Source organism: Megalobrama amblycephala, linkage group LG6 (genome assembly GCF_018812025.1).
Source record: "Megalobrama amblycephala isolate DHTTF-2021 linkage group LG6, ASM1881202v1, whole genome shotgun sequence".
NCBI classification, from domain to species: Eukaryota; Metazoa; Chordata; class Actinopteri; order Cypriniformes; family Xenocyprididae; genus Megalobrama; species Megalobrama amblycephala.
In genome coordinates this window covers 7,445,446-7,472,642 of record NC_063049.1, presented here as the reverse complement: position 1 = coordinate 7,472,642, position 27,197 = coordinate 7,445,446, and the positions used below count along the sequence as shown (strand labels likewise).

Below are 27,197 nucleotides of genomic sequence, written 5' to 3'. Positions count from 1 at the left end.
TTTCACAACGATGACAAGAGAGTATCTTTCACAAAGTGGTCTTTATTAAAGTTAAGTAAATGTTTAGATAAAATAACTAAATAGAAAAGTTTTTCAGTACAAATGATAGTGTGCAATATTCATCTATTTAAAAAAAAAAAAATGTTTTCTGCTCTTAAGTTGTCAAATCCACATGGAAAAATAAACCAATTATAATACAGTACCAGATATACAAATACTTTTTTTTTTTGCACTACAGTCCATTAGTAATCTACACATACAGGAATATGAAATGTGCTTATGGTTCATCTGAAGGTCTTCTCTTCATTTTATAAACATGGCAACAGAAGGTGTTATTTTTCTCCTGGACAGTATGAATAATAGTGTCTCTATCAAAGTACACTTCATGACTGTAGGTCTGAAAAAAAGGACAGAGGATGTTAGGTTATGACAAATAGAGTGAATGAAATCTTAAAACATTCATTCAAATGGCATACCACATCCCATGGCTCTTTTAGAGGAACTCTTTTCATTAAAATCCCTGTCTTATTGTCGTGTAGACGAAGATGGGCTTGTCCTTCATCATCAGTGTGAGTGATGTCTATCACAGCCAACAGATCAAGTTCATCTTCATACTTCACCATTCTGAAAGTCTAGATAAGACCCTGGAGTTATGTCAAAATACAAACAATAACAGAGACAAAACAAATCTCAGAGACTTTATCATGCACTAGAGTGAGTTAACAGTTTGATGGCCTTACATCAGTACACCAAACCCTGTATCATGTGACATTTGAACACATATCAGCATGCATTCTTCCACGATATTATTTAACAATTAAGGTTCCAATCAGATGATGGAATTGAGAATTCTGTCATCATTTACTCCCCATCATGTTCCAAACACTTATACGCTCTTAAAAATAAAGGGGGTTCACAGTGATGCCACAGATGAACAATTTTGGGTTCCCCAAAGAACCTTTCAATGAAAAAGAACAGTTTTGTTTTTTACTTGTTTTAAAGAACATTTTAACTATCTAAAGAACCTTTTTCAACTATAAAATCTTTTGTGGAATGGAGAGTTTTCCATAGATGTTAAAGGTTCTTCATGGAACCATCAATGCCAATAAAGAACCTTTATTTTTAACTTTTTCTTTTCTAGAACACGAGATGTTCATAGTTCATACAGTGGCCAAAGGCTCTAAAAAGAAAAAGAAAAAAAAAACATAAAAGTACCACAAAGAAGTCTATACTTCTTGTGTGTCAAATAATCTCTGATATGTCAAGTCTGATTACTATGGAAGCTTGTTTCTGCTATTGAATAAAAAATAAAAAAAGGTAAATGTGACTTTTTATCTCATAATTTTTACTTTTTTCTTGCAATTGTGAGTTTGTGAGTCAGAATTGCGAGTTATAGAGTCCGAATTGCAAGATATAAACTTGCATTTGTGAGTTATAAAGTTGCAATTGTGAGTTATAAAGTCAGAATTGTGAGATATAAACTTGCAATTCCAAGAAAAAGAAAAGTAAGTCTTTTTTTACCCTCAGAATTGGAGTTTATAACTCACAACTGCGAGTTTATATCTCACAATCCTGAGAAAAGAAGTGAGAAATGTGAGATATTAACTCGCAAAATGCAAAGTGCAAATGAGACTATAAAGTGCAAATGAGACTATATCATCATTATATCCTCCACACAATTTTGTGAAAAAGTGCAGTGGGAACATTCTACAAAAGTTCTCTTTTATTTGGAACAACATCAGGGGTGGGTAAATAATGACAGAATCTTCATTTTGAAGTGAACTATCCGTTTGAGTGCAACAATGAACTTATTCTTGAAGTTCTTTATAAAACCAAATAATGTTGTGGTGCTGGAAAAAAGAAAAAGAAAAAAAAACACAGAAACCAATTCACTGATCTGAAGAAACTAAAATGTAAAATAAAGAACTTTTCTTAATCAAGAACTGTAGACTAGACTAGTTATTTTCTGCACCAATGGTCTCTACTGTGGATCCTTGATTTTTAGAGTGTGAGTGGGCTGCAGTACCTCTTGTGCAGGGTCATCATCTAACAACTGGAATCTCCTTTTCACTGTACGACCAGAAGAGGTCACAATCACCTGAGGTGCCTGTGGGGAAGAAGAACTGTTGTTTACAAAATTCTCTGCAGTATTGTTCTTCTTTTACAATAAATATCAGCTGATATTTCTGCTGAGTGAGTCTGAAGTTGACAAAATCCTAAGATTGGCAGTTTAAAATGGAATCAAAATTTCAATAGCATTCTGTTGCTACTACAGCTGGTAATGAACCCACAGACAACAATTACACTATTGTCACGAGCAGCGGCGATAGAGAAGTCTGTGACTATCTTATACTTCCAGTCACATCCAGTTTCAGCCATGATCTTCAGAACACTGTAAAAGAGAATGTTAAAACAGCAATTATAGAGAAATGTTGTTCATTCACATTGTTCCTATGGTACATAACCAAAAACAATACTCAAGGTCATGGATTCTCATTCACTTGTTTATCATTGTCTAAGGACACTGTTTATAATAAGATTCCTGTTACATAAGAATATTCAATGTGCAACTTTGCCTCTCTTTTGCCATATATAATAATTAAGCTCACTTTATTGCGCTGGGCCCGGCATGAACAATTCGTCCTGAATCATCTGGGTGAAAAAAGATCCAGTCTGCTTCCAGAGAGTCACATTTCATGTCCTGAACACCGTTCGTAGCCTGAAGACAGATCATTGGATTATATAGACACATAACACATAAAAATAAAAACATCTTTAATTAAATACCACTTGTGTCAATTATTGAACATAACTATTCTTTTTCTAAGAACCAAAGGTTATTTTAGAATCAAAGTCTTCATTTGCTCTGTAATTCAGTAAGTATGAGATAAGCCTAATACTATTTGTCTTGTCTTGCCCTAAAAGTTTAATATGTCTACCATAACAGATAATAATTTTAACCAAAATGCAACATAAAGGTTACACACATTGACTCTCACTGCATGACTAGGATCTTAAAATACTGCAGCTTGGCTTTTTCGTTGGACTGATATTCCTAAGAATATGTGTAGGAATCAGAGTATTCACCAGCGCTCCATCTGTGATCGAGCAGATATGATGGGTTCCTCTGTGTCTCTTGTGGTTGGGGGTGTATATGTAGTGCCAGGGATGACCTCCGATCTGAACCCCATTCTCAAAGTATGACATCTCAAACAATACAGGAGGACACTCTGTAGAGAGGAAGTATTGACAACTGTTCATTTTGTCAGCAACTGTGTTCATTTTGTCAGCTATTTGTTTTAGTCTAAAGGCCCTTTCACACTGAGCGTGACGCGAAGTGAATCGTCGCCGAACCCAACGCTTAATCACGCCTGCACTATAGCTGTTGACCAAGAATGCATTTCAACTTGTGTATATATCTCATAGGCAGAAGTACAGCAGTAGGGAGAAAAACTCCATCTCATTTTCTTCTTCAACTTCAAAATAGTCTGACTAGTCTGACAAAAGTCATCTTTGTTTTACCCTTTTTTTTTTGTAAAGGGCGTTTGACTTAATCTTTGCACATTCACTTTGCAGACACTGGATTGGTACTTCCCCCTACATCACACGTGATGAGCATTTGTGGTTAAAAAGGTTTTTTTTTTTTTTTAGAAAATGGCCAATCGTTTCACAAGACAAGATCCTTATTCCTTGTGTGGGATCGTGTAGAGCCCTTTAAAGCTGCACTGAAACTGCAGTTTGGACCTTCATCCCGTTGAACCCCAGTGAAGTTCTGGAAGTCCTGGAATGCTTTCCTCAAAAACCTTAATTTGTTTTCAACTGAAGAAAGAAAGACATAAACATCTTGGATGACATGAGGGTGAGTGAATTATCAGGAAATTTTAATTCTGAAGTGACCTATAATGCTTACGAGAATTCATATAATCACAGCTGGGTAACAGGTGCATTAGAGTTACAATAAGCATCAAGCTACACATCACAATTTATGAGATTATTACTGTTGTCAAAACCCACTTTAAACCATCAGAGTGCTTGTAATAACTCCAGACTGCAGTCTAAAGTGGATTCTGATTATATAATGGGCAGACATGCATTATTTGTAGTGTTTTATAATAGAATTAACACTACATCTGCTTAGCATTTCTCACGTAAACAGTCTTGTGTCAAATGTCCTTTTTAGTTTTTATCATATTTATTCAACTTATCCTGTTTTTTTGTTTAGAAAAGTATTAGTTGACTAAAAGAATGGTAATTTTAGTCTAGTTTGTAAATTAACTGTAGTCAAGTCATGGTGTGTAATTGTTAAACTGATCATTTTATTCACGCAAGGTTTATTTTACTCATTTACTAGTTTCCTGATTTACAATATTATCATATACAGTAAGACACTTTCTACATTATGTTAACTGGTAAAACTCAAAAGCTTCTCTCAAAAGATAAAACTGTAAAATGATGTTAATGTAAATCATTGCAGGACTGTTTTGAAAATACAAACTGGGAGTTATTTGCACAGGGTACAGACTTGGAGGAATATAGCTAATCCGTTTTGGCTTACATAACCTTCTGTACTGATACTGTGTTGACCAATAAGACTATAAAGGTGTTCCCAAACCAAAAACCATGGTTTGACAGATATGTGCGGTCCTTACTCAGAGCAAAGAACATTGCCTACAGGTCAGGGGACAAGCTGGCTTATAGTAATGCCCGAAGGGAACTGAGGAAGGGTATTAAAGAAGCCAAGCACAGATACCAGCTTCGCATAGAGGGCCACTTTAAAAATAATAACCCCCGCAGCATGTGGAGAGGTATTAAAACTGTAACGGATTACAAGAGCGGTACAAAACAGACCAGCCACACTTCCTGACACCCTGCATCAGATCTTTGCACACTTTGATAACCAGACTAGCAGAGTGGAATCTAAGACTGTACCACCATCTAGGGAAGAGCCTGTACTTGCTTTTGAGTGTCATCAGGTGAGATTCACCCTTAAGAAAATCAACATCACCAAAGCAGCAGGACCAGACATGGTGTCGGGTTGTACGCTGAAGTCACGTGCTGATCAGACACTAGCAGAGGTGCTCACCAATATTTTCAATCTGTCTCTGCAGCAGGCTATAGTCCCCATATGTCTTAAATCCACCACTATTGTTCCTGTGCCCAAAAACCAAGCAGTCAGGTGTCTCAATGACTTCCACCCAGTTGCCTTGACACCAATTATTATGAAGTGCTTTGAGAGGCTGGTTTTATCTTACATCAAAGCCAATATTCCCACTGATCTGGACAGCCATCAGTTTGCATACTGTCGGAACAGATCAACGGAAGATGCAATTTCAGTCACGCTCCACACAAGCCTGTCCCATCTGGAGCATCCCAACACATATGTTAGGATGTTATTTGTGGATTTTAGTTCTGCGTTCAATACAATAGTGCCTCATAAACTGGTGAACAAGCTCAGCAACCTTGGATTGATTAATTCACTTTGTTCATGGATTATGGACTTTTTTACTAACAGACCACAGAATGCCAGGGTGGGTAATTGTACTTCATCCACTCTCACCCTGAATACAGGGGTACCGCAGGGTTGTGTCCTCAGCCCAGCCCTTTTCACTTTATTTACACATGACTGTACACCCATCTACTCCTCTAATACTATAGTGAAGTTTGCTGATGACACCACTATAGTGGGGTTGAATTCAGGAAATGACGAGATGCACTATAGAGAAGAGGTTCAACACCTAGTCGAGTGGTGTTCGGATAGTGACCTGGTTTTGAACACCAAAGCAAAGGAAATCATCATAGACTACAGGAAAACGACACCTTGCCCTCTCTATATAAATGGAGAGGAAGTTACCAACATCAAATTCCTGGGCCTGTTTATCACAAACAATCTAACATGGACTGTTAATACTCAGTATATAATGAAGAAAGCTCAGCAGAGGCTTTTCTACCTTAGAAAAATCAAGAAAGCCAAAGTGCCTTCTCAGCTTTTGGTAAATTTCTACAGGAGTACAATAGAAAGCATTCTTTGCCACTGTGTGATAGTGTGGTATACCAGCTGCACTACACAGAATCGAAAGATTTGGCCCAGATAGTCAAGACTGCACAAAGAATTGTGGGAATCCAGCTTCCCAATCCGTACACAGTTTATGCTATCCATCTGCATAAGAGGGCTAGCAACATCATCAAGGATTCAACTCACCCAGGTCATAGACTGTTTGAACCACTTCCATCAGGAAAAAGATACAGAGCAATTAGAACACGCACAAACAGGCTGAGAAATATTTTTTTTCCCAGAGCTGTAGCATGTATCACACCTGTTTCTCATACATACACACACATAGCTGTGGCAGACTGGAATTGAACAGTTGTTTCACTTTATGTTTCACTTCAAATGCTAAGGGACTGCTGGCGTCATTATCAGACAATTGTGGAAGATGCTAAAAGAAAATATTTACCTGAAATTATTCTGTCAAACTGTAACAAGCCTCGTGTTTTGATGCCTCCACTGCTGTTTGTGAAAACTTTCTGCACTTTTTTATTGATAATGTCACTTTCATTAGAGCTCTTATTTCACCTTCAGCTTAAGACTCCTCAATCCCTGTCCTCTATTCTGCTGTTTTTGACAGGTTTGAGCCTGTGACCTTGTCTGTGTTACAGGAGATTGTTGATCATTTGAAGCCCTCAGGTTCTCCACATGATGCTGTTCCTCCTTGACTTTTTAAAGAGGTCTTTCCTACTGTAGGACCATCTGTTCTTGCAGTTGTTAATGGCAGTCTGTCTTCAGGTGTGGTTCCTAAAATTTTTAAACACGCAGTAGTGCAACTTGATTAAAAAACCTGGTCTGGATCCTGTAGATCTTGCAAATTTTAGGCCCATCTCCAAACTACCTTTTCTTTCAAAAATCCTTGAAAAGATAGTCTGCAGTCAATTAATGGCCTTTTTGAAAGCGCACAATATTCTTTAAATTTTCCAGTCTGGTTTTAAAACTTTGCACAGCACAGAATCTGCTCTTTTAAAAGTTTTTAATGATATCTTTTTAGCTACTGACTCTGGTGATTGTGGAATTCTCGTGCTTCTTGATTTAACTGCTGCATTTGACACTGTGGACCATGAAATCCTGATCTCACGTTTGGAGCAGTGGGTGGGCATCAAGGGCATAAAGCACTCGAATGGTTTAGGTCCTACTTGGAAGGTCGGACTTTCTGTGTCAGCTGTGGTGACTCTGAGTCCTCCTTTGCTCCTCTCTCTTGTGGGGTCCCACAGGGCTCAGTTTTAGGCCCTCTTCTCTCTGTATTTGCTCCCACTAGGTTCAATAATCAGGAAGCATGGCATGTCTTTCCATTTTTATGCAGACGATAGCCAGATTTATGTGCTTCTTAAAAATAACAACACTGTCAGACAGTTACTCGAGTGTCTTGCTGATATACAGGCCTGGATGTCTCTTAACTTTTTAAGTTTTAATGTAAAAAAGACAGAGGTGATGGTTTTTGGTGGCACCATTGGGACCCCTTCTGTTGATTTAGGGGCCTTGGCCCAGTACAACAAACAAACTATTACTAACCTAGGGGTAAAAATCAACTCTGACCTTAAGCTTGACAGTCAGATCAGGGCAGTCATTAAATCAAACTTTTTTCAATTGAGGCAGCTGGCCAAAATAAAGCCATTTCTTTCAAGGCAACACTTTGAGACAGTAATCCACGCCTTTGTCACCACTCGGCTGGATTACTGTAACACACTGTATGTGGGGGTTAGTGGGTCTTGTGTTGCTTGTCTGCAGATGGTACAAAACGCTGCAGCACGTCTGTTAACTGGAACACGCAAATACGAGCACATTTCCCCTATTTTAGCCTCACTTCACTGGTTGCCCACACATTTCAGGATCCATTTTAAAATTCTCTTATTTGTTTTTAAATCTTTAAATATTCTTGCCCCACTCTACATTTCGGAGCTGTTACATCCTTATACACCCACCCGTTCTCTCAGGTTAGCTGATCAACTGCTCCTGAATGTGCCCAAAACAAAAGGTAAGCTCAGAGGGGACCGTGCCTTCGCTGTGGCAGCTCCTAAACTGTGGAAGGATCTGGCTCTGCCCATTAGACAGGCCTCTTCATTGTCTTCTTTTAAGTCACTTCTTAAAACCCACCTTTTCTCTTTGGCCTTTGACACTTGATTTTGACACTTGTTTCTTAATTTGTTTTATTTGTATTTTATGTCTTGTATGAGTTGGGTATTTTATGTTTATATATTCTTCTGTACAGCACTTTGGTTTGCACTGTTTTTTGCATTATTTAATTCCACTGTATATATATATATATATATATATATATATATATATATATATATATATATATACATATATATTACTTTGCATATTGTGATATTATTTTGTAGTTGGATTCTACTTTTCTTTTTCTTTTTTGTTTTTTTTGAGGCTGCTGGTCTCTGAGAGCTACTGAACAAATTTCATTATATTTTTATAATGACAATAAAGTTTCTATTCTATTCTATGTTTATATAGTCACTGTTAGTGTTTAATGATATCGGTGTCATCAGCATTTTCGTCATAGTTTTCGGTAACGAAATTAACTACTGACAACGTTTTCAACCCTTGGTCCTCGAGGGCCACTTTCCAGCAGAATTTAGCTCCAACCTTGATCAAACTCACCTGCCTGTAGCTTTCCTGTAATCCTGAACAGCTTAATTAGCTGGTTCAGGTGTGTTTGATTAGGGTTGGAGCTAAACTCTGCAGGACAGTGGCCCTCGAGGAGCAGGGTTGAGAAAGCCTGGGGCACGTTCAAGCTCAAACCGGCGCGCAACGTTTTGCTACGGTTTCCGGGTTGAACGACATGTTTCCTGGAAACGGTGTGCAACAGGTTTGAGATACGTTTTCTCTTGTTTGGTGGGTGTGTCAGAAATATCAGCCCAATCAGCGGCAAATTGTATATAAACCACGCGGTATTAAAGAGACAGCTCGCACAATGGGTATTAATGTTACATAAAAATACTATACTTAGTATATATTTTTGCTATTGTATTGTGAAGTGACACTTTAATAAACTTTTCTATACTCCTCTGATTATATAATGGTAAATATTACAATATCATAGCACAACAACAGTGATCAGCAATAATGATAAGCTGATCATTTTACTCACGATAAAAATAATAATGATCAACACAGTCTCGGAGGTAAGAAGTGGATTATCCTTCACCCGAAATGTTTGTCTTTTCATCCTGAAATAAGTAGAAGTTTCCACAAATCCCTTCACTCAAATGGGATGTTCTCTTTTATTCTGGACGGCAAGGGCATTGACTATAACATTGAGTGTATTTTGCAGTATTAAACACGTATTTAAACCGACTTCATCAGGGTCTGAAAATTCTTCAAAAAGAACACAAAGAATGGCCTTCTCAGCTGCCATAGTTGCAACTCCTGCGTCATCAGAACAGTGTGTTCAACGCACCTCCGTTTCCGTTTAAAAAACGTTTTGCAACGTTTTGTTGGGGCTGAACGCAGCCCTGATCTACACAGTGCTTGGACATTTTTCTCAACTTAATTATAGAGAGTTGATTATAAGTAATTAAACTGATTTCCTCAGAAAGTGTAAACTCTTACAAACTTCAGCTCTACATCTTTTTAGTAACACTTAATAGTTATTACAGAGGTGACTAACAAAAAAAGGAGGAAAAATCACTGGATATTTTGAAAAATTAACAGCAGCCTTTTTAAGCAGAATTCTCATTGGAATGGCCATGAATGGTCACCAAAAATCCAAAGAAATTAACTTGACATATGTTACTGTAAAATATTCCATAGACAAAGGTGACCTAAAGTAATGTTTTACACAGGCTCAGTTTTGTCATATATATTACATGTGTGGAATACGATAAGCTCAATGGTAAGAAAATGAGATTGTAGGCTCATGTTATGACCCTGGACTGTTCTCGATATAATGGGAACAAAATATTCCATCACACATGAGGCGCGAGGTCCTGAACGTAAAATAACCAATGCTGAAAATAACTGCACAATTTTCACAGTTTCACCTAAATGTGTGTGACAAATACATTAAGCTGTTTTAAATGTCACATTTTTAAGCATTTGTGTGAATCTCACAAACTCTGTCAAGAATATGTCACCTAAAAATCTAAAGAAAGAGACAAAAATAATAATATTTTGTATAAACAGAAATCACCCATTTAAGGTTTGATACATTTTGTTCAAAAAATAAATACTGAATCAACATTTAAAACTTTATCCACCCACTTTTTCAAGACTTTTTGGAGCAAATTGAGTTATTTTAGCTTTTTTTTTTTTTTTTTACACTGTATATAAAAAAATCAGTCACCCTACCCACCATGAATGTGAATGTTGACCGGAATACCATATGGAGCTTCTCCCACAATTCCTTTTCCACCATTAAGCTCACACTGCTGTCCCAGAGCCAACTCCTCAATTCTAAACTGAGGTGAAGTGAAAAGAACACATATGGAATAATGATAAAACAAACAGGGTCAATAAACCAAACATTCACAAAAAAGAATAATGTTTCCATTACCTTATTAACTATGTACTCAAAACTGTAAAGTTTGACATGTTTTGAGCTGTGTGATACAGCTAAGACTCCCTGTGACAGCAGCACATCCACAGCCGTCTTTCCAAAGACCTGAACATAACATGACATGAAATGACATAACATGACATAACATAACATAACATAACATAACATAACATAACATAACATAACATTTTTATATTGATTCATTCATTTGACAATGCTCATTTGAATATACCACAGAAAATACACCATAGAAAAATACCATTTAATGAAACTAATATCTCGTTCTAAAATCCACAGGTTTCACTGTAATATAAGCGGAGCTAAACTGAAATAAATAAATGAGAAAAGGATGATAAATAAATTATAAAAATGTATGACATTCACTTCAAATAGATCACTTCACTTCAAAATAGATCTATTTGAATGTACTTATGCAGACATTACTTTTTTATTTATCTCCAGCATTCCTACAAGCTCCAGTGGAAAGACTTGAAATACGGCCACACGCATGAGGATGTTATTATCAACACCAGCCTGAGAAAGAGAGAGAGCGAGAGAGAGAAAGAGAGAGAAACATGAAATAATGATTGGAAAAAGTCCCCTCATTCAGATGGTCCTGAAGCTGCAAAAACAAACTAACAGCAGCGGACACCAGCACACTCTGTCTTCTTGGACTCAAACAACAGAAAGACTAAGTAAACTTGAATGTTATTTGACTCCAAACCCTTACCCTAGCCTTAAAACCATGCAGATATAGTGATGATAACACATCCTGACAAGTAGCATATATTGTCAGAACACCGGATCTACCCACACTGTAACCAAGCAACACTTTCTCACCAGCTGCCCTATCTGAGGAAAATTAGGAGGAAAATATACCCAAAATGTAAGATAATTTGCACTGACTTCAGAAAGTTAAACAATAATACACAACTTCAGTATTTATTAGGTTGAAAAAGAGATTGGCTGCATCCGAAATCGCATATTTCCCTATAGGCGAAAAACAGTATATGACAAAAAAATTCACAGAACTCATATAAGAGTAGGCACAACTGATGCTGGTAGGTCACATGATACTGACGGCATATCGAATATAGTACTTCTAGATTACATTCACACTATGTAGAACATACTTTTTTGCGAAGTAATTATTTAAAATAAGTTGAATTCAAATGAATATGAAATAAATACATCACAGATATGAGCCTCAGTAAAGTCTGACCTGTCGTTCCAGAGTCGTCTGTTTGCTCTGAATGGATTTGACATAAAATGTCTCCTGTGAGGAGTCCCAACCTAAAGATCTGTTCCCAAACTCATGTTAGTACAACAAAAACACTTCATTTCAGATGTTACATTAATGAGATTGCTGATTTAGCCAGAAATTGTACTGTAACATGAAACAAAATGCAGCATGTTATCATTACCAAAATGATTAGCACTAACACATCTTCTCTTTAGTACTACAGTGAAGATGAGCGATCACCTGAATTTGAAACGAGAGGAGAGGTAGACCCGCTGTAGCATTCTTCCTGTGTCAGCTGAGAGCCGATACAACCAGTTATGAGCTGTCAGAGCCAACAGACATGATTTCTGCTCTGAAGCATTTGGTAGAACATTGTCCTGCAAAAACAAAAAAGTCAATTACATTTAAGTTAAAAGGACTATTTTGCATATGCAAATGAACGACGTGCAGCAGAAGATCAAACTTACCAGAGGGGACTGGCACAATAATGCGTCTTCAATCTTCTCTGTTTTGGGAGTTTTGGGGAGCTCATACAGCTGTTCTGGTTCAGGCAAAAGGCTGTGAATTGTAATAAATTTGAGCCATATTAACAGATGTCATATTTTAGAAAAACATAATTTTCCTAAGTATCTACAAATATTAAAATCAGATAGTTTACCTGCTGTAACAACACCTGTAATTATCAAAATATATCCGGCCACTTTCATAAGCGATGAGGGACTTGGAAGTCTTGCTCCAAACCTTTATGAATTCTGTGTCATCCTATAAAGTCATGACATAAATTAACATAGAACTAATTTAAAAAACAAAACAAAAACAAAAGTATTAAACACAGCAATACTTACTTGGAGAATGATGTTTCTCAAGATCCTAAGATTTGCTCCCAGTAATCTGCCAAAGTCATTGGAGCAGGATCCATTGGATCTTGAAGTCAGAACAGCACAGCTGTTCTTACTAGTGCGGGTGCACGCAGGGGGGCGCTGCGCACATGGAGGAGACGGGAGCGCGCACATAGGGAACGACACTACTCACACCATTCATATAAAATGCACTGACTACCACAAAACTAAGCGGAATAATGTTCAGAAATGGCATCTAAGTGAGTACTGGGTAAAATCAACTTTCTGTCTTTTTATACGCAGACTTTGCAATCGTAGTAGCGTTGCTCAAATTCATATTAGTTATATCCAAACTACAACAGTTAACGTTAGCTAATATACCGAAGAGTATCTGCTTCCAATGACTTAAATAGTCACATATAAGCATATACATTTGTTCATTTTGCTATTATTAAAATTAAAGGTGTATTTTCATGAGACGTTTTTGGTACTAAGCTAACTGTTAACGGCGAACATTTCAATTGTTTACATAAATCCTCATATCGGGCATTTTCAAAACGTGGCACAATTATAGATTACATTCGCATAAAATCTTACAGTTGTCTGCTTCTAGTGGTCAATTTTTGGCTGCTTGAAATTGTAATCAGCCTACACTCTTCTCACATGTGTTTACAAAAACTTCCGGGTGTACGTCATCTGAAGGCGCATCGTCGCTGTTGCTAGCCGGGATATGTAGTTTAATGCTTCACATCAGTAAATAGTGGTAGATAAAGTGTTTAATTAGTAATCATAATCATTAATTGCTGTTCTCAGATGAGTGTGGAGAAATGAGGATATTTTTAAAGTTGACTGTCCGTGCTGTGAGCTGCAGGCTGTACAGTGGAGGAAGACCACCTGCCCCATTAGGAGGAAGAATCCTCACCCACCCCGAGGACATCTTTCAGCATAACATGTGGTACAGTCTAAGTAAAAGCAGTAGGACATTATGCAGATCACACTGCAGGACTGTTTTTATATACTACACTATATATATATATATATATATATATATATATATATATATATATATATATATATATATATATATAAACTGAAAAACTATATAATTATTTTAAACATTTTTCTAATTCTACATTTTTTTAATACATTCTAGTTTTATGACCACATATATTAGCTTCATTTTCATAATTTAGAGACTTCATGGGATATATTTACTCTAAAAATACACTCCATAGCACATGACTATTTAAGTGGACAGTAAATCAAAAGAAAAAAGGTGTTTAAAAAGAAACAACATGCACCAGTGACTTAGAATGGGCCTGCCAATGACCTACGAATGAATACGAAATGGGCTCAAGTGGTATATCACAATGACTCTCTTTCTTCAGCATGAAACAACTCTCTCTCTCTCTCTCTCTCTCCCCCACCCAAAGATCTCTTTTCTCTTTATTTATTTATTTATTTATTTATTTATTTTATCTATTTTTTTATTCTTTCTTTTGTTTTTTCTTTGATTTTTTGTTTGTTTGTTTGTTGTTGTTTTGTTTGTTTTTTTCATTGTGTAACTTATAGTATTTGAAGGACAGCAGTGGTAGCACCAACAACAATAATATTAACATATTACCATGGAATATATACATCTATATATTTTTTTCTCTTCTCTCTTTATACTGTCTTATTGAATCTAATGGGAAAACGTCTTAATAGTATTTGATATTAACAGGAATTTGCATATTACTACATAACTTTTATATTGATATGTAAGAGGGAATGTATGCATTTATACATAACGTCATTACTTTTAATCTTCTTCTTTTTCTTATTATCATATTAGCAAATATCCTATATCTTCAACTTCGTCCATTACATTCAACAATTAAATTGACTGAATGTACCATGTTAATAACAATAGATGTTATAAAGAAAATGTATATACCGTATCCTTGTATATTGGCATTTATGTATGTATGTGTTTATATATGTGTGTATGTGTATGTATATGTATATGTGTGTATATGTATATGTACATATATTACATACTTTTTGTTATAGATATACATTTACCTTTTCTATATATACTGAAAGCTGTGGAATAACCTTTGCATTTTAGTACATGATATATGACATTTATATATATACATTTATATATACATGATATATGACATTTAGCTATATGTATAAAAAAAAAAAAAATTAATTGCAGCACCTAGAATGCACACAATTCTACATTCATATAAATTAATACTGTTAAAAGACATTTTATTTTTGTCAACTACTGTATATTTAAAATAAATTAAAGCTTTTCATATTCATTGCTTGGTAAAATATAAAATTAAATAAAGAAGCATTTTATTGTAGACTGTTCAAATAAATATGCATTTTAAATTCAGTTTTAATTATATTTATTATTTATATTGTAGATTTATAGAAATGTAAAAGAAAAAAAAAGTGAGCAAGCTAATGATAACACTGGCACAATTAAACCTGAAACTGATAAACTTCTTATAGGATGTGCAAGTAGGAAGAAACCTTGTGACGCAGCTGGCAAAGCCATCCTCCTTGGGTTGCGTTAACCAAAAATGTACAAACAATTCAGAACTTCAATAGATAATTCAAGCTTTCATTTATTTAGGTAATAAGATTAATAGTAAGTACTGATTGACTTAGTTGGGGTATAAAAGATGCTTAATATTCAGTAGTAATATTATTGATTTGGCTGCACTAACACTTCTGGATGAGAACAAAACTTGAACTGAATTGAGCTGAATAACAACGCTAGGTAACACTTTACTTGAAGGGGTGTGCATAAGACTGACATGACACCTTCATAATCATGACATGACATGTGTCATGAATATGAAGGAGGTTTTATGAATGTTTATGACAACTGTCATTAAGTGTCATTCGCTTAATTATGTCATTTTTAATGCAAAGATGACATTGTTTGAGATGTCCGAGTTATGACAACTTGACATAAACCAATACATCATAACCTGTCAGTGTCTTTGTCATGACAACTTGACATTATTTAGCTTTATGGGTTAACATTGCATTAAACTGTCATGTAGTTGGTTTTGACATGAGGCCATTATAATAGTGTCATAAATATGTATCTTGAGCTGAAGTACAGTGGTACAAATTGAACTTGTCATTAAAATGTCATTAAGTGACAATACTCTGACAAATAATTTTATAACAGCCTCATGACTATTTTTCATTTCATGTTTTTTTTGTTTTTGTTTTTTGTTTTTTTAAGTTTCCTCCAACAGAAGGTCAGATAATAGACAATTTCAAATTTCGTAAAAAAGATGACAATGTTATAAAATAATGGTAACACTTTATTTTAGGGTCTTTTAACTAGTTGTTTATTACTATTAGCATTCATATGGCTAAAATATTGGCTGTTTATTAGTACTTATAATGCACATATTAATGCCTTATTCTGCATGATCATATTCTACATTCTTAATCCTACCCAATACCTAAACCTAACAATTAACTATAATAAGCAGTAAATTAAGAGTTTATTGAGGGAAAAGTCATAGTTAATCGTTTATATATGTGTTCCCTATACTGAAGTGTTACCAAAATAATGTAATCTGCTATGTCATGTTTATGACAGGTTATGATGTTTTGGTTTATGTCAAGTTGTCGTAACAAAGACATCTCAAACAATGTCATCTTTGCATTAAAAATGACATAATTGAGCGAATGACACTTAATGACAGTTGTCATAAACATGCATAAAACCTCCTTCATATTCATGACACGTGTAATGTCAAGATTATGAAGGTGTCATGTCAGTCTTATGCACACCCCTTCAAGTAAAGTGTTACCCAACGCTATTGTCTTCTGTAGAGCTGCTTTATTTATGCAGAATTTGAATTTGTCTCATATCTGATGAAGTTTGCTTCATTGTTTCTGTTATTTTTTCTGTTTATCATGGTAAATCTGCTTTGAAACAGTATTCTATAAAGCACTATATAAATAAAGGTGACTTGACTTGGCTTGACTTTTTTAGAAAATAATCCCACATTAAAAGGATTCTATTGTTTGCATTTATTGCCCAACACATTAATGCTTAATTAAATTTGGATCATATTTGAGTTGGATCAGTGAGGTGAAGTGAATGTTTGTTCTGTGTGCTGTGCCTCAGGGATCATGTGCAGTGGACTGAAGAGGAGAGAGAGAAAGCCCGGCAGAAAGCAGAGGAGAACTCGAAAGAGAAGATTCCTCTAGAAGAGCAATGTAATATTCAAACCCCAACATGAAGATATATCCCATTAATGGTTGCCACCTTGTTTTTCTAGTTTTGATCCCTTGTTGTTTTCTCTCCAATCAGCGAAATATGACAGAGAAGCTCATAAATATTGGGACCGATTTTATGAGACGCACCAGAGCAAGTTCTTCAGAAACCGGAATTGGCTCTTCACTGAGTTCCCAGAGCTTCTCCCTCCAGACACTGCAGGGACGTATATCCCGGAGCAGGGGCAGAGCAGCGGGCTGGACTCGTGCTCAGAGTCTGAGAACAGAGAAAAACACCAGCCCTACGGTTCCAGCACATTAACCAGTGATGTGGACACATTCCCTGGACAACATGCTGCTTTTAGGATACTAGAGGTGTTACTAACCTCCATTCAGTCACACAAGAACAATTTCTTTAGTGCCTAAATAATCATTTCTGATGTGTTAAGTAATTTAGAATTGAATTAGGCTTGAATGGATAGTTCACCCAAACATTTTGTCATAATTTACTCACCCTCAAGTTATTAAAAAAACCTGTATAGATTTCTTTGTTCTGCTAAACACAAAAGAAGATATTTTGAAGAGTGTTTGTAACCAAACAGTGGGGAAAATGGGGAAAAAAATACTATGGAAGTCAATGGTGCCCCACAGCTGTTTGGTGTAGCTCTAAAAGTCATTCTAAATATAAAAGAATAGCAAAGTCCACACCACAACTATAACAATAACAACACAGAGAAACAATTTCATTGGAATTACTTTCAGAACGTTTTTATTTCATCTCATGAATGATAAAAAACATTGACATTGTTTTGTGTGTTTATGCAGGTGGGCTGCGGTGCAGGAAACAGTGTGTTTCCCATCATCAGCTCCATCAGGTAAGAACATCAGCTTTACCATGTGAAAAACTAAACATCATTTCCTCATTTTTATTACTAGGAGAAATTATGTAGATATTTGTAGTACAATTGTTTTAGTACAAAAAGCACCATGAAACACATACTACCATTTAAAAGTTTGGGGTCAAAAAGATGTTGTTGAAAATGTTTTTTGAAAGAAGTCGTCCAGGCTGCATTTATTTGATCAAAAATTTGGCAAAAAATAACATTGTGAAATATTACCATTTAAAATGTTTGTTTTCTATCTGAATATATTGTAAAATGTAATTTATTCCTGTGATCAAAGCTGAATTTTCAGCATCATTACCCCAGTCTTCAGTGTCACATGATTCTTTAGAAATCAATTTAATATGCCGATATGATGCTCAAGAAACATTTATCATTATTATCAATGTTGAAATTAGTTGTGCTGCTTTTCTGTGAAAACCACGATACTTTTTTTTTTATTTGATGAATAGACACTTCAAAAGAACAGCATTTATTTGAAATAGAAATCTTTTGTAACACTTTTGATCAATTTAATAAAATCTTATTGACCCCAAACCTTGGAACAGTAGTTTAGATCTCATGCTCTAAGTCTTCTAAAATCATACAATAGCTTTGTGTGAGGAACTACAGTATACCTTGAATATTTAAAGGATTAGTTCACCCAAAAATGAAAATTATCCCATGATTTACTCACCCTCAAGCCATCCTAGTTGTATATAACTATCTTCTTTCAGACGAATACAATCTGTGTTAAATTAAAAAATATCCTTGGTCCTCCAATGGGAGTGAACGGTGCGCCTGATTTTGAAGCCAAAAAAAAACATCCATGCGTCATAAAAGTAATCCATATGGCTCCAGTGGGTTAATAAAAGGACTTCTGAAGTGAAGCGATTGTTTTTTTTTTGTTTTTTTGTTTTTTTTAAACATAAATTAAGTCTTTATAAACTCGAATACCTAGCTTCCAGCAGACGACCTACGCAAATCGACTTATGGCCAGAACACACCAAGCCGACGAACTAGTGGCGACGAAAGCAGACTGGTTGGCTCATGTCGGCAGCGTTTGTGTCCAAAGTTGACCTGACACACCAAACCAATGCTAAACAGCCGACGGCCAAGTAGCACGTCAGTTCAGCGCCTGTGTGATGCCTTTCCGAACCAGCAGGCGGCAGTAGCTGAACAGCCAATCAGAATGATCAGATGGCCCGACAGACTGACGAGCTCCAACGCCGATTCAACATTTCGAATCGGCGGGAAAAAAGCCAACGAGGACCAACTTCAGCCGACGGTGTGGAACACACTGAGAAAACTTAGTCGGCCGACGAAGAAAAACTGCCCGACGGCCGACCGTCGGCTTGGTGTGTTCCTGCCTTTACACCAAAAGAGTGATCTCTGACCTGATGCATGATGCATTGACGAACACGGAAGTGCAGAGGAATAGAGTAAAACGAAACACCGGTCACAAATTAAAAGTCTAAGGCCCCGTTTACACGTACATGGTTATTTTGAAAAAACTGAGACATTTCCCTTCGTTTGCACCCTTCGTTTACACGCAAACGGAGAATTCCCCTCTGAAAACGAGTCTTTCTAAAAACTCTGGCCAGAGTGAAGATTTTGAAAATCTTCGTTTGCACGTTTGTATGTAAACTGAGACAAACGGGTGTTTAGGCAGCCAACATCACAGTATGCGCCAGAGCTCGCACCTACGTCAAAAGTGCGACCTATGTTTACATGTGATCATCATAGACAGTAAAGTGATCATGGAAGCGTTCAGAGTAGCAGTCGCATTTATGTTGGTGCAAACTCTTCTTGTGTGTTATTCGTTGCTATTTATGTTGCTATTTATGTTGTTTTTCGTTGCTATTTATGCATTTATGTTGGTGCAAACTCTTATTATTCGTTGCTATTTTCGGGGTTCTGATTAGCTTACGTTGGCTTGAGCTTCTCGTTACACCGCCACCTACAGGTTTGGCATGCTCTTGACGGCATATATACACGGGTATGTGTAAATGAACACTTTTCTGAAAACTGACATGTGTGCACAATGTTATTTTTGAAACCGGAGAGGTTGAAATGTCCGTTTATGAAAATAGCCGCCCACGTGTAAACGTAGCCTAAAATGAGAAATTTTAAATAGAAATGTTAGAAGATTTCGATATAAGAGAAGAGGAGATTGAGTTTGTTGCACAGCCCTGTTTGTTTGAACTGCAAACTTATGATACTCCTACAACCTGCATCATACATTGCGTCAGGGGTTACTCTTGTGGCGCAAGTTGACTTGTGCAGGCTGTCTGCCGGAAGCCAGTTATTATAGTTAATAAAATTTTAAATATGGATATTTTTCTCACAAAACCCACCGCTTTGCTTCAGAAGGACTTTATTAACCCCCTGGAGCCATATGGATTATATTTATGATGGATAGATGCATTTTTTGATCTTCAAAATCTTGCCCCCACCCAAATCATAAATCTTGGAAGAGCCAGGATATTTTTTTAATATAAATCTGATTGTGTTCATCTGAAAGAAGATAGTAATATACACCTAGGATGGCTTGAGGGTGTGTAAACATGGGATAATTTTCATTTTTGGGTGAACTAAACCTTTAAGTTCTTTGAAAAAGTAATAAAATAATTTAAACTCAAATCTTTATTTTATGTCAATGTTTTGGGTAAGCATCCAAGTAATAAGTGGGATATTATACAGTCAGTAATGTTCAGGTCATTATCATTTGCAAAATAGACCCTAATCTGGTGACCTCAAAGCGGATGCTGACTCTAAATGATTCCATTCATATTAAATTATCAGATGAGGAGATGAAAATCAAAAAGTTGTAGTAGAAACACTTATTGGGTGTAGTAAGTAAGCAGTCATATTTGTGTATTTTTAGGGGCAGTAAGGCGTTTCTGTACTGCTGTGACTTCTCATCTCGAGCTGTTGAGCTCATCCAGGTAAATCACAGTCACATGTCTCTGCTCTTCACCGCATAATTACACCTGCCACCTTTCTATCAAATAGAGCCCACACACATCCCAGATATACATTAGTGAAAGCCTTTGAGAATGGATAAAGATGGGGAGGGCGAAATATCCTGTTCTCCATCCATATAAATGACGGCTGATCAGTCGTGTGGGAGTTTGGCTCTGTCTCCTGGTGCTTGATGCTCTTTGGCGTGCAGAGACCTTCATCGAATGCCAGCAGCAGAACATATTGAATGGCGGGGGAAGAGACATCCACAGCATGCAGTGGCAGTGCTGCATATATGCTTTGATTATTATTCAAAACTCATTCTTACTCATTGACTATATATATTGAACTAATATTTTTACATTTTGTGAAGAAAATTTTGCCTGTGAAAAAGTAACAGCCATGTTGCTTGGGTGTTGGTCCGGGTCAAAAGAACACTCCCAGAGTCTCTATGGTATTCTAGACCCTAAATATGGCTTGATAATAATAAGAAATTATTCTTTAAACAGCAAATCAGCGTATTAGAATGATTTCTGAAGGATCATGAGACACTGAAGACTGGAGTAATGATGCTGAAAATTCAGCTTTGATCACAGGAATAAATGACACACATTTTAATTACATTTTACATTACATTTTCAAATAGAAAGCAGTTATCTTATTTGCTATACCAAGAAGAATTCATGGAACTTAAAATAAAGGTATGGAAATGAAATAAAATATTTTATTTTCTTAAATTAATTTTTAATTAAAAAAATGTGTAGTTTGAATATATACAATATATAAAATACTGTTATATATATCTTGGTAGTACTGAATTTAATTTATGCTAGTTTTAATTTTAGTACATTTTTTGACAGGCTTTATTTTTATGCAATTTTCCCCCCTTTTTTTCCGGGGTGAGTTATGACCTGGACATTTCATTATGGGATTCGCCCTAAAAGTAATTTTATTTAGCCTATTTGAAATGCAATTAAAGCAATTCCCAAAGTGTCAACTGCTTTCATATTAAAATAAATGAAACTCATAATGTTTGTTAATTGTATTAGTATGATAAAATGTCCACTGAGGCAAACATTAAAATGCCCCACTAAAACTTCAGCCATTTGAGGACAATTGCACACGTTTTCCCTTGCAGGAACACCCAGACTATGACCCTGCGGTGTGTCATGCATTTGTGCGGGACATTTGTGACACAACGTCCCCATTTCCCTTCCCCCCTGAGAGTTTGGACATTATTCTGGTGGTCTTTGTGCTCTCTGCCATCCACCCAGCACGGTAATAAAGGTCAAATACTCACAAACACACACACACACACACACACACACACACACACACAAACATACACTCACACATTATGTTAACACTAACACACATGCCCAGCATGCATCTGACATTAGAGTGTTTATATGACCAGTGTCCACAGTGTCCATTACTGCTGTCTCGCTTATAGCAGCCATTTTCAGTTTACCTCACTGTTATACCCTTCAGCCTAATCCAACTGTCGCAACATGTATTTAATATCTTTAAAATATATAATATACTTTAAATAGCATGAGAATAGCATCAGAAGCATGTTTTTATTTTATCATAAAGCCACCTTTATTTCTTTTTATATTTAGAAACGTTAATATACTCAACATTATCCAGTCCATATAGATTTATGTGGAAGGTTAAGTTAAGATACACTGGATATGTAACAAAGGTTAAATTAAAACATGATCAACTTCATTTCTTGGACTCATATATTTATGTTATAACCAGCATTGTAGCTTCAGAAGTTATCTAAGATAGCTTCAGAAATTAACATGATCTTGACAGCTCTTGAGCAGCGTTATGGAAAATTGAGTGTTAGGGATTATCAGTTTACATATTTTACCACAGCTCTGGAGTATTTAAAGTTTTTTTGCCGAGGGAATTAAGTGCAAGCATGAAGCTCTGGTTTGGGAAGCTCAAATTGGAAGCTCGCAGAACCATAGACTAGCATCTTTTCTCTTTTGTTTGCATTAGCAAAGTGTTTCTTGCTTCTCTTTGTACCCAGAGATGTTGAACTAATGTTTCCACTTGTTCCTCATCAGATTCACAGATAAATCACAGAGTTTTATACATTCCCTCAAATATGGTCAACACAATTTTGAGTCTAGAGGCTTTGTTTGATTTATTTATACAGTGCACTTATTATAGGTTCAATCCCTCTAGACTAGACTAGAGTAACATGAGCTGAAGGGTCTTTATCAAGGTTACATGGTGATATAGATTATGGATAAACCCTTACAGGATTTGAATCTACAACCTCAGATCTTTACCTCTCAATCAGAACAGTCATTTCAGGGAACGAAACTGTAAAGTAACACCGTATACACAATTGCCATGGAATCCCTGCTTTTGCATGAGCATTTGCATAAAAATCATTTAAAGGTGCCATCGAACGTTTTTTTACAAGATGTAATATAAGTCTAAGGTGTCCCCTGAATGTGCCTGTGAAGTTTCAGCTCAAAATACCCCATAGATTTTTTTAATTCATTTTTTTAACTGCCTATTTTGGGGCATAATTACAAATGCGCCGATTCATGTTGCGGCCCCTTTAAATATTCACGCTCCCCACCCACGGAGCTCGCGCTTGCCTTAAACAGTGCATAAACAAAGTTTACACTGCTAATATAACCCTCAAAATGGATCATTACAAAGTGTTCGTCATGCATACTGCATGCATGCGTCGGATTATTTGAGTATTGTTTTTATTTGGATGTTTACATTTGATTCTGAACGTATTTGAGGCTGTGATCCGTGGCTAATGGCTAATGCTACACTGTTGGAGAGATTTATAAAGAATGAAGTTGTGTTTATGGATTAGACAGACTGCAAGTGTTTAATAATGAAAATAACGATGGCTCTTGTCTCCGTGAATACAGTAATAAACAATGGTAACTTAAACCACATTTAACAGTACATTAACAACATGCTAACGAAACATTTAGAAAGACAGTTTACAAATATCACTAAAAATATCATGATATCATGGATCATGTCAGTTATTATCGCTCCATCTGCCATTTTTCGCTATTGTTCTTGCTTGCTTACCTAGTCTGATGATTCAGCTGTGCACATCTAGAAGTCCTGCCCTTGTGTAATGCCTTGAACATGGACTGGCATATGCAAATATTGGGGGCGTAGATATTAATGATCCCGACTGTTACGTAACAGTCTGTGTTGTGTTGAGATTCGCCTGTTCTTCAGAGGTCTTTTAAACAAATGAGATTTATATAAGAAGGAGGAAACAATGGAGTTTGAGACTCACTGCATGTCATTTTCATGTACTGAACTCTTGTTATTCAACTATGCCAATATAAATTCAATTTTTAATTCTAGGGCACCTTTAAATTAAATTCCAGAATTAAAATTTCCTGATATTTTACTCACCCCCATGTCATCCAGGATGTTCATGTCTTTCTTTCTTTAGTCGAAAAGAAATGAAGGTTTTTGAGGAAAATATTCCAGGATTTTTCTCCATATAGTGGACTTCACTGGGGTTCAACGGGTTGAAGGTCCAAATGTCAGTTTCAGTGCATCTTCAAAGGGCTCTACACGATCCCAGATGAGGAATAAGGGTCTTATCTAGTGAAACGATCGGTCATTTTCAAAAAATAAAAAAATTATATACTTTTTAACCGTAAGTCTTTGCATGTTTGGTAAACACTGGGTCAGTACTTCTGCCTACATCGTGACCTTTCTGATTATGTAATGCGTGGCACATAACAGAGCAGTGCAAGATGAGCATTTGTGGTTAAAAAGTATATATTTTTTTTAAATGACCAATTGTTACACTAGATAAGACCCTTATTCCTCGTCTGGGATCGTGTAGAGCTCTTTGAAGCTGCACTAAAACTGACATTTGGACCTTAAACCCGTTAAACCCCAGTTCACATGCAAAAGCCTCTGAGAGCAAATTAGAATTACACCTTAAATCTGTTTTTAGGTTCTAAAATTTTGTCTTTGGTTGAGAGTTAGTTTGATTGTTCACCGAAAAATTTAATTCTGTAATCATTTATTCACCCTCATGTCATTCCAAACTTATTATTTAGCAGAATTTCTGAGTTTTTTCCCCCATACAACAGCAATTCAGGCTGTCAAGATTCAAAAAGGAAAAAAGCATCAAAATTTCACAAATGATATGGAGAAATTGTTATTATATTCAAAATCCTGTGTTGCTATATGGAAGCTTAATATAGCATTTCTCTTATTAATTAAATCTTAATCTGTTTAAAACACCTCTAACCCTTCTGCTTTCCTTCAGCAGAGCTCAAGGTGTGGTGGAGAGTTTGGCTGGACACCTGAAACAGGGAGGAATCGTGCTGTTCAGAGACTACGGCAGATATGATCTGTCACAACTAAGATTTAAAAAAGGTGATTGTCTCTGTTGACTCTTTAAACTATTTAGCATTGTAATTAATATTATTACAAAGTCCATTATTACTGTGATTCAATTATATCCAAATCGTTAATATAACCGTCAATATACAACAAGTCTCTAATTATGAAAATGATGTTTTTAATATTTTAATATCATGACAGTCCTAAAATTTAATTTAACTAAATAGTAATTTCTCTTCTCATAGTTTTAAAGGGGTCCTTGATTATGATTTCACTTTTTTAATTTTAGTTAGTGTGTAATGTTGCTGTTTGAGCATAAACAACATCTGCAAAGTTACAACACTCAAAGTTCAATGCAAAGAGAGCTATTCGAGGGTCAATTCAATGCTGGATGTGCACAAAAGATTAACATGACGGCACATGCTAGACAATGAGTTGAATCAACTCCACAGCAGCTACATAAATGTATCCACTAACCATTCAGAAACGTCCAGTTTCATTCTAAAAGTTGTAACTTCTTCCTGAGTCTCTCCATCAGTGTTGACTCCGGTTTGAACAATGTAAGGCTGAACACCATTACTGACAATCCTCATTTTGGTTGTGTGAGATTCTCCAGCTTTGTTGTTGTTGAACAACCAAAGCACGGAGCTGTTAAAGCTCCGCCCTCTTCTGGAAAGGAAGCCGGGAACAGCAGCTCATTTTCATTTAAAGGGACACACACAAAAACGGCTTGATTTCGCTCACACCCAAATAGGGGCAAGCTAATATTTGACAAGCTATAATAAATGATCTGTGGGGTATTTTGAGCTGAAACTTCACAGACACATTCTGGGGACACCAGAGACTTATATTACATCTTGTGAAAACGGGCATAATAGGACCACTTTAACAAATCAAAACTTGATTGTAATTGATTCTCGTATAACTGTGCATGACCACTGATCCACTTTCTTCAGGTCAGTGTTTGTCAGAAAACTTCTATACGCGACAGGATGGAACCTGTGTGTATTTCTTCACAAAAGGTAGAACCATTTCAGCAGATTTTTTAGAATACCGTACATATTATTTTTGAATTCCCTGCAGTTTTTGGCTTGCATAAACACCCATTCATGCTGAATGTCTTGATCTCTCTACAGACGAGGTTCATCATTTGTTTTCTAATGCTGGCTTGGAGGAGATTCAGAATCTGGAAGACAGAAGACTGCAGGTGAACAGAGGAAAGAAGGTGGTAATGCACAGAGTGTGGATGCAAAGCAAATACCGGAAGCCTTATCTGATTTCAGCCTCTGTCTAGCAGACTGAGCTCTACAAAAAACTGAGCTAGTCTTATCAAGATTTTAAATAATGTTATCTTTATGATAGAACTCAAAGACGTTATCTTTGTGTTAGACCTCAAGTATAGTAAATGATGGAGATGACATTATAAAAACATCAAGAAAGCAATCCTTATGTTCCTTTTAAAACTGAACAGTTGCTCCCATTTTGAAATGAATGTATTGTCTTTGCATTATTAGCTATTTGAGTGAATTGTCATTACCGGAGTTCTGAAAGTTAATGGTTGTTCTTCTAAAAGCCACATTAGAGACCATTTTACTATTGCATGTAATCAAATAACCATATATAATATGATTTAAGTGCTAAAAAGGTGTTTGATTTTTCATTCAAGTGTATTTAGTATGCTATCTTATTTATTGGAACAAAATATGCAAACTGTTCATTCTCACAGAAGGGCAAATTCACTTCCATAATGACTGTCACAAAAGGTTGTATTTGTTCTTTAAATAAGTATTTGCTCAGGTTTTTATAGAATTTGATGTATATTGATTATTATTTGTAATGTTTTACATGTTTGTAATGGCAATTTGGTTTGCAAAGAAATAACTTTGATAATAAAAACGTTTATTTGAAATATTTTCAAAAAAATGTGCTCGTAATAATTAAGATGTTTATGTTAATTATGTCAGTATATGTTTATTGCAAGTAAAAAAATTGCATTGCATGAGAGCGAATGTACTTTCTTTTTTTACCTTGATACACACTGATTCTGTATTTCATAGGGAGATATTTATAGCCATATATTTACACCATTAAG

The 27,197-nt window shown here is 35.9% G+C and overlaps 2 protein-coding genes across 8 annotated transcripts; one reads left to right on the top strand and one right to left on the bottom strand.

Moving 5' to 3' along the window:
* Positions 1 to 134: 134 nt before the first annotated feature.
* On the bottom strand, positions 135 to 13,009 carry dcaf17 (ddb1 and cul4 associated factor 17). Of its 4 annotated transcripts, XM_048192780.1 has the most exons (14): positions 12,651 to 13,009; positions 12,464 to 12,567; positions 12,273 to 12,363; positions 12,046 to 12,182; positions 11,785 to 11,863; positions 11,007 to 11,096; positions 10,560 to 10,667; positions 10,359 to 10,464; positions 3,088 to 3,230; positions 2,610 to 2,719; positions 2,305 to 2,392; positions 2,027 to 2,107; positions 477 to 632; positions 135 to 397 (listed from the first exon to the last, which is right to left on the bottom strand). In XM_048192780.1, the coding sequence occupies exons 1-14, from the start codon at positions 12,816 to 12,818 to the stop codon at positions 278 to 280; spliced, it is 1,581 nt and encodes a 526-aa protein (XP_048048737.1). In that variant the 5' UTR covers positions 12,819 to 13,009; the 3' UTR covers positions 135 to 277. The 4 variants fall into 4 exon arrangements, with proteins under 4 accessions (XP_048048737.1, XP_048048739.1, XP_048048740.1 ...); XM_048192782.1 differs by lacking the exon at positions 135 to 397 and having other exon boundaries at positions 496 to 632; positions 2,292 to 2,392; XM_048192783.1 differs by lacking the exon at positions 135 to 397 and having other exon boundaries at positions 511 to 644; positions 2,292 to 2,392.
* On the top strand, positions 12,778 to 27,016 carry mettl8 (methyltransferase 8, methylcytidine). 4 transcript variants are annotated; one of them, XM_048192786.1, is made up of 10 exons: positions 12,778 to 12,904; positions 13,458 to 13,599; positions 16,801 to 16,892; positions 16,987 to 17,264; positions 17,715 to 17,764; positions 20,658 to 20,718; positions 21,873 to 22,012; positions 25,032 to 25,138; positions 26,062 to 26,127; positions 26,242 to 27,016. In XM_048192786.1, the coding sequence occupies exons 2-10, from the start codon at positions 13,472 to 13,474 to the stop codon at positions 26,397 to 26,399; spliced, it is 1,080 nt and encodes a 359-aa protein (XP_048048743.1). In that variant the 5' UTR covers positions 12,778 to 12,904; positions 13,458 to 13,471; the 3' UTR covers positions 26,400 to 27,016. The 4 variants fall into 4 exon arrangements, with proteins under 4 accessions (XP_048048743.1, XP_048048741.1, XP_048048742.1 ...); XM_048192784.1 differs by having other exon boundaries at positions 25,029 to 25,138; XM_048192785.1 differs by having other exon boundaries at positions 12,778 to 12,915; positions 25,029 to 25,138.
* The last annotated feature ends 181 nt before the right edge of the window (positions 27,017 to 27,197 follow it).